At 31.7% G+C, this 13403-nt stretch overlaps 1 protein-coding gene across 1 annotated transcript in view; it reads left to right on the top strand.

Annotated features, from left to right (window-relative positions):
- LOC132941186 (sodium-dependent serotonin transporter) overlaps positions 1-11875 on the top strand; it is a 31623-nt gene extending 19748 nt beyond the window's left edge. Inside the window, exons 6-12 of the mRNA XM_061009124.1 lie at positions 712-846; positions 915-1143; positions 1206-1304; positions 1535-1680; positions 7302-7502; positions 8615-8785; positions 9212-11875. Of these exons, the coding sequence (XP_060865107.1) occupies positions 712-846; positions 915-1143; positions 1206-1304; positions 1535-1680; positions 7302-7502; positions 8615-8785; positions 9212-9337 (1107 nt within the window). The 3' untranslated portion in view covers positions 9338-11875. The remainder of the gene's footprint in view (positions 1-711; positions 847-914; positions 1144-1205; positions 1305-1534; positions 1681-7301; positions 7503-8614; positions 8786-9211) is intronic.
- The last annotated feature ends 1528 nt before the right edge of the window (positions 11876-13403 follow it).

The raw sequence follows: 13403 nt of genomic DNA, 5'->3' as shown, positions 1-13403 counted from the left end.
ACTATATAGTTTATTAGTTGCGAAGTTAAAAAGAAGAAAAGAAGAGAAATGGAAAAAAAATACTAAGTGTAATAATATGTTGGCGCGAGCGTGGCGCGCAGTCAATCAGCCTAAGTAGTCGGCGAAGGACTTGTGTTATTATATATGCAGCGAGCTCGGTTCATTACCGATAAGTGTATGGTACGTGTAGAGGTATATGGTGTGTATAATACGGTATGGCGTGGGGACGAAAAGGAATGCGTTATCGTATATAATGCTCACTGTTTTTAAAATCATCTGCCCCTTATATACGGTCGAGACTGACCGGCTAGAGAGAGAGAGTGCAGTGTGACTGAACGCCGTTTCGCATCTACTACTCCCTTTATTACTCGTGTTTTTATCTCTTTGACGTCTAATGAATTATAGATTGAACCGTTGTGATTTTTCCCTCTTTATTTTCCTCGACGGGCTGGATCGGTCAGCAGACTTTTGATTAAATACGTAGTCGGACACCACAGCGTATATTATCGCTACGGCCGATAAAGTACATGACCACCCACGCCAACTATACCTACCTATGACGAATCGGTCGCGGAAGACACATAATGAACTATAGTAATATTATGTATTCACTATAGCGTGTACTTTATATTCGTACTATATCAATATATATGTGTATAATGCATAGGTGATTATGTCGATGAATGACTGTGTTTTCTTTTCTTTGTTCAGGCTGTATGGGTCACGTCTCTCGCCCCGTACGTTGTATTGTTCATGTTGCTGTTCCAAGGTATCTCGTTACCAGGCGCCGGCGAGGGCATACGATACTATCTGACGCCGCAGTGGCACAAGCTAGTTAACACGAAGGTGCGAAATAATATTAATTATAAAGCGCAAAGAGGGTTTTTCTTTTTTTTCATCCTCATTTTCATCAGGTGTGGATAGACGCGGCGTCTCAAGTCTTCTTCTCGCTGGGTCCGGGATTCGGTACTCTCCTCGCCCTGTCCAGCTACAACAAGTTCAACAACAACTGTTATTGGGACGCCATACTCACCAGTTCGATAAACTTTCTCACCAGTTTCCTTGCCGGGTTTGTCATATTCACCATGCTCGGTTACATGGCACACGTACAAAACAAGAGTATATCCGAAGTGGGAACCGAAGGTAAGTCTCGGGATGTTAAGTCTATAACATATATTGTTTACTTAATTTCTTTTGACTTACAGGACCGGGTTTGGTATTCATCGTGTACCCGGAAGCAATCGCCATGATGACCGGTTCAGTCATGTGGGCCCTAATATTCTTTTTGTTACTCATCACATTAGGTATTATGATTTTAAATTTAGTATTTTGTTCCTGTTAATGATGTGTGTGTGTGTGTGTTAGTCAGTTTTAATTTTTATGAATTTTGTTGAACTTCGTGATTTATTTCATTCGGTATAAATTCTATTAATATTTAATACTTTTTTTAAAAATTACAAAAATTATTACGAACATTGTGTACTTTTATGTTCAAGTATAGACTGACTGGTATATAATATTTATTTGGATATAGGTTTGGACAGTACATTCGGTGGTTTGGAGGCAATCATAACCGGTCTCTGTGACGAATATCCGAATGTATTAAAGCGACACAGAGAATTGTTTGTTGCTGGTTTAGTAGCAGTGATTTATATACTATCATTGCCAACTACTACATACGTAAGAAACACTATTTTTATGTTATATTTTATACTTATGAATTATATAAATTTACTTACATAAATAAAAAGTTATCGTTACATAGCTTTCGTACTTAATTTTATTTACAGTACACATTAATATTATAATATGAATATTTGTCTTCGTAGTGAGCTAACAGCTTAGAAATACTGAAATACTAATATTATTATGTGTATTTTTGATACTATATAGGATGATGTCTGTATAATATAATATATATTTTCGTCTTGAAAAAAAAGTGTTACAAAAAAAAAACTCTTTCCATTTGAAAAACATCTCTTACTTTATCATTCGTAATTTGGTGAGAGTCAAAAGAAATATACAGTTCTCAAAGTTTAAATTAAATTATATTCGGGTAAGAATGTTTTGAAAACCACTACATGAACTCAGTCATGTTTTTAAATTACCAAAAATGATAAGCTGTTACCTTTTCCATGTTTTCACAAAACGTTACATTTTGAACATTGAATTGGCTTATTAGGTGCCAATAAAAAATAACAACGCCAAACAAATACCTTATCAGTAGGTAATTGATTGGTTTTTTTTTTAACCTGTAGTTATCATAATATTAATATTTAATAATGATATTATAAATTATAATAATATACGGATTATCGTTGCTCGTTAAAAACATTCGACGGGAATTTAATGATATTTATGAATAAGTCTGTTGTCAACAGTTGACATTTAAGTTACTTAAATGTATATTTCAATAAACCGTGTATTTTACATTATTTTACATAATTTGAAGACTATCAAAGCTACAATTTCACAAATTGTTAATAAATACTAAATAGTTTATTTTGATTTTACGAGTTGATGAAAGATTCTTGTTTAAAGTCTTTTAAATACGACTAACTGTATTATTTTTTATCTCGTAGCTATTTTTTAATTTTCAGTTTATTCGTATTTTTCGCGGAATATGTTTTATTGAGCGTACATAGATGACTACGACGTAGTGGGTTTGAATTATAATATTATTCAAATATTACGCATTTTATCATTATACATATTATAATCTCAGATAAGAATCAAAAACAATTAACTGATTTTAAATCTATGTTAATTTTAACTAAGCCAAATATAATGAATGATTTTGTACTAAAATATTTAATTTATTTTTGTTTTATTTTTTTTCCAAACACTTAATAGACTATAAATTGTCTACCAAATCACAATTAAATGATTCTAAATTAACAGTACAGTGTTTATCAGCAAACCACTAGTTTACTAAAATGAAATTGTTTATTGTCAGCAAACGCCAAACAATATGACATTTGGCTATTCAACCAATTTAGAAAAAAAACTTTACGTGGTGCCTGAGTGGCTAAGTTAATTAATGTTCGATTATTGTTTGATCAAATAGAATATTTCCTCGTGCTAGCCATTTTAAATATAACTTCATAAACTTTGAAAATCTTTTCCATTAATAATAATATTATTATAATGAAATATATTATGTATGTACTACAAGTTACAACTGTAGTACTGTACTACCTAGTATAAAACTATATTTTAAATTGATAATAACTTATGTTTTAATTATCTTACACAATACTGACTACTTTTACATTATATCTAGGTATTTAAATGCTGATTTGATTTTAACCGTACTTTTTTAAAATGTTAGGTGAGCTGTTTTTGATTTCCGTAAAAAAATGTTAAGTTAGAAATGTTTGTAAATGATTTATAATTGAATGTTAGTTTATCTGAAACGTATTGTCGCATTCTTATTACATTTAATATAATATACTTAGGGACTATATATTTATAATTTTCAGTCTTGTGAATTAATTTTTATAAAACGCGTAATATTATAATAATATTGTCTTATCTTACGTTAAAACATTAAAATTTACACTTTACGCAAACAATGATTAATACAATATATTCATTAGATTCTTAAGTGCTATCTTTTTTATTTTTTTTTTATTTGAAATAAACAATCTATACATTTGTATGGACAATAAGCTTATATGATAAGAGTATTACAATGAATAGACATTTTGAGTAAGAAGCCACCCGTTGACGACACTTAGCTTGATAAAAGTACTTTCTATGATTAAATTCAATGAAAAATTATTTTCATAATATATAATATTATTGCAGAATTTATTATTAAACAAAGAACTCTATAGAGGAAAACAATTAACAATGGGTTGTCCTTATTTATTATCGGTCAATTTCACACGGACCGACCGTTAATTGACCATTTGGAAAAAAGGATTTAGTAAGGCAAACAATAAAGGGGTAGTTTAGTGTAGTTAATTTAAATCGAATATAATAGGTAAACTATAAAAGTGTGTATTTTATTACAGATACAATGTTTGATGTTTTAACTTTATAAAGCATTATATTAAATATACGATGATAAAATCGACAAAAAAAAATACATTAATTAGTAAGTCATTATACGAATGTATCACAAATGGTCATACACATTTGGTCATGGCAAATTTATCACATATAATACCCGTTAATCGTATATTATTCGTATGTACACATTGGTCGCAATAAGCTTTAATGAATTTTGAGCTTATAATAGTTAATTTGGTCTTATATAGTATAAGTATATTATTATAATTTTATATATTTTTATTATATGATTCACCGATAAATCGTTTTATTTAATTTAATGTATTTTCGTTAGACTCATATTGACTGCATTCCTACTATACATAAACACGTCCAATGCAATTTGTTTGTTATTAATAATAACTTATTTTAATAAAAATAAAAAAAAACTTTACCAAATGTCATGAACAAATGAATATTTTTTTTAAATTGATCTTGAGCTCGGCCACTAAGGCCATTAGCTATTTTTGTTTTGTAGGTTTTTATGTCGGTTGGGGGAGGAACACGTGTGTGTTAATTTTGGCAGAATTTTTGATTTGGGCACCCGTAGGTATCTGCCATGCCCGGGTGGGGTATGGCGGCACTTGTTCTCCGGACACCGTGACTTGTCCGAAGAAAAATGCCGCCCATGACCGAGGATCGAACCCGGGTCGGCTGCGTCGCGGCCGATGCCTTAGTCCGCTCGGCCACTCCGTCCCCCAAACAAATGAATAATATTTATATCAATAGACAATATATATTATCGAATGATATTTAAGATAAGTGTTTGTTTTTAGAGGTGTACATAATATTATTAAATAAATAAACAATCAAAAATATTTTACAACAATATTTATGTTGTACACATAAAAATGAAAATTTACACGGGATTCTGGATTCAATCCAAAGCTATGCTAACACGTTACGCCATCGTTTGAAACGTTTTATGAAGTTCTCCTCTTTTCGTACTTACGGTGGCGTTTCTGCCGTATAAGAGGTCTTGGCATGAAAATACATTTAAATACTCGAGAAACGACGACGACAGAAACGTATTCTATTGTACATTTATGAGCTTTTATCAATATACGGTAACCTTATATTGATTATTCGTCTTACTGTTTACCTTTAACCGGTATAGGTACCCATCATACACTATATACCCTGTGCACTATATAATATAGATATACACCATCGCGGGTCTCGGGGCGATTTCAAGGATTACTTATTTACACCCGTCTCGAAGGATTTCGGGTTTTCAGTTTTGACGCGTAAGTGTTTGCCCCGTGCAGACCACATCGGTGGGGACAGCCCCCCGGGGAAATCCACGGCAGTCGTCAATTATCGTTATATTGGTGTTTTAAAAAGGTGTTGTTCGATCGGATGCAACAAAATAGTAATAGTATATCGATATCGTACGTTATATATACCTACGATATACATGGCGCGATCCCGTCCGAAAAACCTTTTGCCGCCGCTCTAATCGTCCGTTTATTCTATCGGCGAATCCGTGTCCGGCGGGGCCGAGGAGGAGGGGGGGGGGGAGTGGGAGGCGCTGCACTGCCCGCCGTACGCGTCATTATACGCTAGCCAGACTTTGGGAATGCTTTTAACGGAGAAGTGGCGAGAGCAATAAAACGAATGTCGTGTATCTCGCGGCCGCCGCCGAGAGATCGGGGGGGCTCGTTGAATCCAATTTGATAGGTCAAAAGTTAGTGGCGGCCGGTCATTAATTTCCACCGAACGCGCGCGTACTCGACCGATTCGCTAATGGCCGGCATTAGACATATACACTCCTGCTGAATGCTTAATATAATAATAATATATATAATACGACGGTGTTGAGCACAGTCATACATGCACACCGTCCCCGAGTGTGTAACGTATAATATGCGAAAGGACTCAAACTGCTGCAGGAGGGGGGATTGCAGGACGCGCGTGATTTGCCATCGATGCCATATACTGCGAGTGCTCAACGAATACAATATATTATTATTTTATTATAAAACGTTTATATTGAACACGGCTGCGGTATACGTCATATTATATTATCGGATATTAACCGGTCGTAGTGGTCTGGTCGTGGGAGTGAGGGGGGGGGGGGGCGACGGGGAAAATAATAATGACAAAGTATAATAATTTACCGATATCGATGTAGGTACTCGTATAATATTATTATGATATTCTTTCACCCGAAAAAAAAACAGTTACAAATTTCACGGTGACCGTGAGAATGTGTGTCTGAAGTTATTTTTTAGATTGTTGTCGACGTCATAAAATATTCCAAATGACGTTTATTGTTTTTATTTTTTTCAAACGTTCTTAGAAAAAATTGTTTTATATGGACATTTAGTTTTGCTGTTTTTCTAAAATATATTGCAAAATGACACGATATTATATTATGTACTTGTACATATTATTTTATTTCGAATGTTTGAACTCAAGGTGCCAATAATAATTTATTGTTGCAAAAAGATATTATTATGTAGCAACGTATTTTTTAACTTTGACGTATCTACCTATTAAAAATATCTAATCTACTGTCTACAATAGAATTACAATTAGCTGTAAGTTATTTCACTGTATAGGTTCTCCTATTCGATTTCAGTATTTCATTTTACAAATCAAACACTTAAACATTGATAATTTGGGGGCATTTTAGTACCGACCTATCTATTATACATTTCAAAGTAGAAAATCATTGTCCCGAAAATAAAGATGTATAAAACAAAGTGAATGTATTAATGGTAAAATTACACGAATAAAATAATAATTGTTCGAATCGGATGCGTAAGTAACCGAACAAATTTAATTTTGGTGATTCTTAGTCCGTGGTTTTTTCCGAAAACTTGTTTTTAGAGACGGAATTCCGTTTTAATTAAGATCCACTGTAAACCGTTAAATTTAATAATAATTAATTCTTAATTCACAAGATTATAATATCATCGACGTGCCTCATATAAAAACATGTTTGAATACGAATTTCATTTTCGGCGTCGGTCCTACTTGAGATCGTTTCAATATTTAAGCTCGAAAGTTGAAAAGGAATTTAATTGAAAACAATAATTAGAAAACTGTTAATTTTCTTCAAGAGTGTTGCTTCTGATTAATGTGCGTTATCGTGACCTTCCAGTGGTACAAAATATAATTCGGACGTTTTGCGTAAACGTCATTAATTTATAATTAAGTTATAATTTATATATATATATGTCGTTAACGTGTATAAAATATATTAACACTTGAATAATCACACTAATAATACATTACAGGGTGGAGTTTATTTGATCACATTGCTGAACGTATTCGGACCTGGAATCGCCATACTGTTCGTTGTGTTTGTCGAGGCAGCAGCTGTCTGTTGGGTGTATGGGGTGGACCGGTTCGCAAACGATATCGAAATGATGATAGGACACAGGCCTGGAATGTTCTGGAGATTGTGTTGGTGCTACATAAGTCCAGCGTTCTTGTTGGTAAGTCCGTTACTCTAATGGTAGGTACCTACAGTAAGTTAATACATTTTTCATTCGGTTAATTTTAATTTTCAAACACGTCTTCACAGATGTTCGGCTGTCCGGTTATTAAGATGTTCATCGAGTTCATAATGAATTCGTTGACAGGTTTATTAAATTGTATACTATTGGAAAATTTTTTTGTACGAACATTTTTCCCGATAAAAATCGTTATTTATTGGGAATTCACATTTTTTAAGTTATTTTTCCTTAAATATAAATTTGACTGATTACTTTTAGGATTGGTTAACTATTAAAATCGACTTAACAAATTTATTATTACAATAATATAATGCATTGGCTTGTATTAACGTTCACTTAACATTTGATAGTGGGTTAATATCGTCCCTTAAACACGATTTAGTGGCTCGTGGTTGATTTATTAAATTTTAATTAATGACTGTTTTTCCAAAACACCAAATTTTTTCAATGATAATTTGTATGTAAATTACAACAAAAATAAAAGAAAGTAATCGAAAATTAATTTTTTGATTCCTAGAGAAGTGAACATTTTATTGAAATAGATTTATTTCGGTATTGAATCAGTTGAATATAATATAGTAGTAATGTCACTATTAAGAAAATCTGACTTGCCTATTTCAATGGATAAAGTTATATAATTAATTGGTGTGATGTTGTTGAAATTTTAACACTTATACATTAACACATTATTAATGCATTTCGATATAACTTCTTGACATTTATAGCTATTTATGTATTTAAAAATCTGATCCAATGTAGAGGTACCCTATATACTATTGTTCATTATTCATATACCTACTATTCATTTTTTTTTAACATGAATAAAAAAAGTGATTAGGTTAAGCATAATTTATTTGTTTCTTAAAATCGAATATCTTAAGTGTAATAAAAAGTTTAAATTAAATATTATTGGAATATTAATCTATCTTATATTAATTGGGTTTTAAGATAATATTTGTATTCTTTATGAATAAAATTACAATAAAATTAATTCTTAAAATCTAACTTTGAAAAAAAAAAAGAAAACGATTTTATAAAATATCTTATATATTTATAAGACAATAAGTACTTATATAATATACATTTTTCAGATAATTTTTGTGTTCTCAATATTGGGATACAAAGACATGATGGCTGGTGGTTCGTACGTTTACCCGGATTGGAGCATTAATTTGGGATGGTTGATGACTGCTTCTTCGATCAGTTGCATACCTGCTTACTTCATTTACAAAGTGTGCAAGACACCGGGTTCATTCATGCAGGTTCGTTATTTAATTATTTTCACGCGGAAAATACTAAATACTAAACAGGATTCATTGATAATGAAATTATATTGGTTAATGTTGTTTAGTTAGTAATTAATTATTTTCTGTTGTTATATAATATGTATATGTATATTGTTTTATTTTTAATATATTTTTGGTGTATTCAGTTTTAAAATTTATATTTTGTACGGATATTAATTCAACGTCACACAATAGCATTAGCCGTTATTGTCATTTTTTCGTTATATTATTTTGAAGTAGATGCTTATTTAGTAATAAATGTTTAAAACATACGTATTATTTGTCAGCGGATTTTTTTCTTCTGAAAATTAAATTCACGTTGTAGCATTAACAACACCAATAATAATATTAGTCATAAATATTGATAATCGAATAAATCTGTCTTTCCGTTGACTCTTTCAGAGGATCAGATTGGCCATGAAACCGGAAGATCCGGAACCGGACGACCGGGGCATCGTGGCAATCGCGTCGGCTGTGCACGGAGGCGGTAGCGGCAGCGGCGGGGGCGGCGGCGGCACGCACGTCTGATTGGAATGGCTCGTCTGACCCGGCCGACCACGACGACAACAACAACAACAACAACAACAATAAAAAATCAACAGCCGCAAAAGTCGTGGCCAACCGAAATGCGACGTCAAGTCGGGTTATTTCTGTCGCATAAATATTAATATGTTATAATATTAATAAAATAATTATCATATAAAATAAGTATAAACAGTCGGTGACGTCTGCCACCGGAAGTATACCGGATATGGCTTGTCCCGTAGGATACGACGACTATTATCACAATAATCGTATCATATCATTACCACCGCGCGGTCAATAATAATATATGACGACGACGACAGACGAAGACGAGTCGTGTGCGACTCGACAGGTGGCGATCCACCGTGTACGTAGTGTAGTACAATAATATTATAATATAATATAGCAGCTAGTGCTCTAAATTTAGTGTTATTAATAAATAGTATTATTATTGTAACGTAGTCATAGAGTGTGAAACAGATGTAGTTGTAGGACGATGACCGCGATTTAAGCGGTTTGTTTTAGGTATGTAGACGTGGTGACGAACCCGCGGTAGACACATAATTTAGCAGTGTGAGATAATAGTATTATAATGATAATAATTAGCCGTGGACGAGACGAGACGTGCGTAAATGTAGTGCTGATATGATGTCTGGTCATATTTTTAGGAAACTATGCGTGCTGCTGACACACGGCGTAGTTCTAGTGCGTTTTTATTACAATACAAAATATTATTATTATACAGTTATTAATTATTTATTATAGAACATAGTCGTAGGTACTATATTATATTATTATTATAATGTTAATAACAAAATATTGTATAATTATTTTAAGTCTTATGAAACAAAATGTTCTGATCAAATTATATTATTACCATCTGACGTGTTGTACAAATGAGTATAATATTAATAATAGTTTATGTATAATATTATTTTTTACTTTTTGTGATGTATAATTTTTTACGTAATTTATCAAGCGTTAGACAATGAATATTATAATCGTAATCGTTTAGTCCAGGTCATTATATCAATAATAATTATGCCTGTAGGTATGTTAGTACTTGATCATACACAATATGATCGTATTATGGTAGATACTAAAATTAAATTTTTTTTTATATTTTCATCGTCAAACGGCGGTAACAAGTATATTGTTTTCTAGTCATAAATGTATCGTATTATAGTCACGTGTGTATACATTTACTGCTGCAATTTGACTATAATAACGTGTATATTAGTATTTTCCATAGTATCGTAGAATATGTTTTTAAAGTCTTAAATATAGGTACATTATTAGGTCCAAACGGAACGTTACCGTGTAGTGAAAGGAGCTTTATAAAATCGTGTTCGAAAAATAGTGAATTTCTTTCGACAGAGTCGTTTGTTAAGAAGACACGATTCGGACACGATATAATTTAAAATTATATATCGGATACCTATTTCAGGTATTTTTATCAAGTTTAAAACATACCCAAATTAATTTACATTTCTTTAATACTATCGTTATTGCGACATAAAACAGGTTACAATATAAATTTATTTATAATATTGTATGTTTGTGGTCTGACACTATCAAACATAATATTGTAACACAATACACTACTATTATTTTTATTAATATTAATATATTATGTTAAGCATAATCACAATTATATCAATAAATTGTTCAATAAATATTAAATCACATCGAATGCAATTCATATAATATACGCTAAACAATTGCCATTTTCGAGTCATTTTCTCAATACATTGCTCCATTTGATATTTCTAAACGCTCTACTAATTAGTCAGAATAATCCAATTGACCGATTAATGTGTCTAACCAACACCCAACCTTCATTTCTTTTGTGATCTGGTTTTGTAATCTATAGTTCCTTTTCACTTCTACTGCAGAACTCATACTATTTGTAAATACCTACTACTGTACTTTGGGCCAAGCCCGTATTTAACAATAATAAATAAATAAATACCCAGTTCAATCACATTTCTCCAGTAAGCAAAACAGAATTATAGATTAGTATAGATTAGATTGTAGATTAGAATTATTATAATAATCGTCTCATTTTGGGTTCAATTTTTTTTTCTCGCACGGACAGGATAAAATTATCAAACGTATTTATATTTTACACCACGCTCTTAGACAGTTCACGACGAATCTATTGAATTTGTTTTGATTTACCTTCTTATGTTAGATTTTAAACTGCTAATGTTGTAACATTTTGACCCTCTTATAATTATATACATTTATAAATATATTAATATTATTAAAACGTAGTACTTAAGTAATTATACTACTACCACTACTACTACTACTAATAATAATAATTGATAGGTACTCATTAAATTATGTTACTATGGTCTGACACTTAATATTTATTATTATTATAACTATTATAATTATTATTATTAATTAATATTATATTAACAATAATTTCATCATATCGCCAAGTCCATGAATATTTTACTGCTTGGTAATAGCTTGTAAACGATTATAGCCGATTGCTAATAATAATAAAATTAATATTGTGTTTTCAAAATGTCTTCTAATGAAAATCCTTCTCAGTTCCTTGATATTTCTTGGTTATCTTATGTATGAAAAAATATAAAATATTTTTGATAGTATATTATATCTACTTTTAACGTTTGCACTCTAATAAGTTAAATCCATTTTTGTAGTGAACCAATAATATGATACATATTATATATTATTTTTAATTAATTCATACATAAATTAATCTAATGCAAAAATTGTATTAAATAATATTTTTACTCTTATTTTAACAATACAATTATTAGCCACATAGTTAGAATAGTTTTTTTAAATTTTAAACAAGAAAATAAATAAATGAGTTTTACGAATTTATAACTAAGTTCTAAGTTTATTTATTTCTTTTTTCTTTTTTATTATAAGACAAGAATATAGACAATCTGTAATAATATATACAATGGGTAATATGGGGGATACAAGTATACAAGATGGGACGGCGTGATAGAAGGGGGGGGGGGGTCCAATGACCCTACTTCAAAAGTTCTAAGTTTATATAACTTAAATTAGTAAAAAATGCATTATTATAGCATCTAGTTGCTTTTCATACATGAATAAGATATAACTATGTTTTAGTTTTCAAAACTATTTTCGTCATCTGATTTGGTTTTATCTTATAATCAATACTATGACTAGTTGAAATTGTAAGTAGGTACCTATAGGTACTTTACGATAATTGTATGATTGTACTAAATAAAATATCACATTACTTAGGATATTGTTAAAAGTAACGTCATAATTTATATCAAACTATTGAAAGTATATATATTTTTAACGTTCTTTATCAGGGGCGGACTTACCATTTTTCCGCCCCTAGGCATTTAAACACTAGTGCTCCGTACATTGGCGTGCTCCCATGTTTAATATTTAATATTGTAATTGATGTTTTCTTATAGGTATTATTATTGTGTATTAACAAACAACAAATCTAATTTTGGAATACATTTATTATATTAAGTACAACCAAAAAAATAAATAGATTGACGGCTCAAAGTGGCCTTTTTTTACATTTTTATTTATTTTTTTTTTTTATTATTTTTATCGTTTTTTTTTTTATAATTTTTTATAATTTTTGAAATATAATAAATGGCTCAAAGTGGCCTAATGGGAAACACCAGACAAGACACAATAAGCAGGGGGAGTGGTACGTGATGGCGAGGTGCTTGCATAAAGCAATAATAAGGCTACTGGTCACCTCTTCTATACGTTCTCGCGGCACATCCCGCAGGTGGACGATTGCAATCGCCAGCGCGTTTGCTCGCGAGTGACGACCATCAAGACGGCGGGTGAAGTCCCGACCGCGACGGCCACGGAAGCGATGAGACGATTTGACGGCGAGCGGCTAGAGTGCGATGTTGTGCGCATCGACGATGTGCAGGTGCTGAAGACGACTGATGCGTGACGACGGAGACCTAAAACACTGAGCGAGCAAAGGCAGCTACGGTTGGTGCTACGGAACCGTCGGCGACCGGAGACGTGACTCGACCCATTGCCACTGGGCAAAAATGGGTGTGGATCGTCG

This window comes from Metopolophium dirhodum, chromosome 3, assembly GCF_019925205.1.
Source record: "Metopolophium dirhodum isolate CAU chromosome 3, ASM1992520v1, whole genome shotgun sequence".
Classification (NCBI taxonomy): Eukaryota; Metazoa; Arthropoda; class Insecta; order Hemiptera; family Aphididae; genus Metopolophium; species Metopolophium dirhodum.
This window is presented reverse-complemented; position numbering and strand designations above follow the sequence as displayed.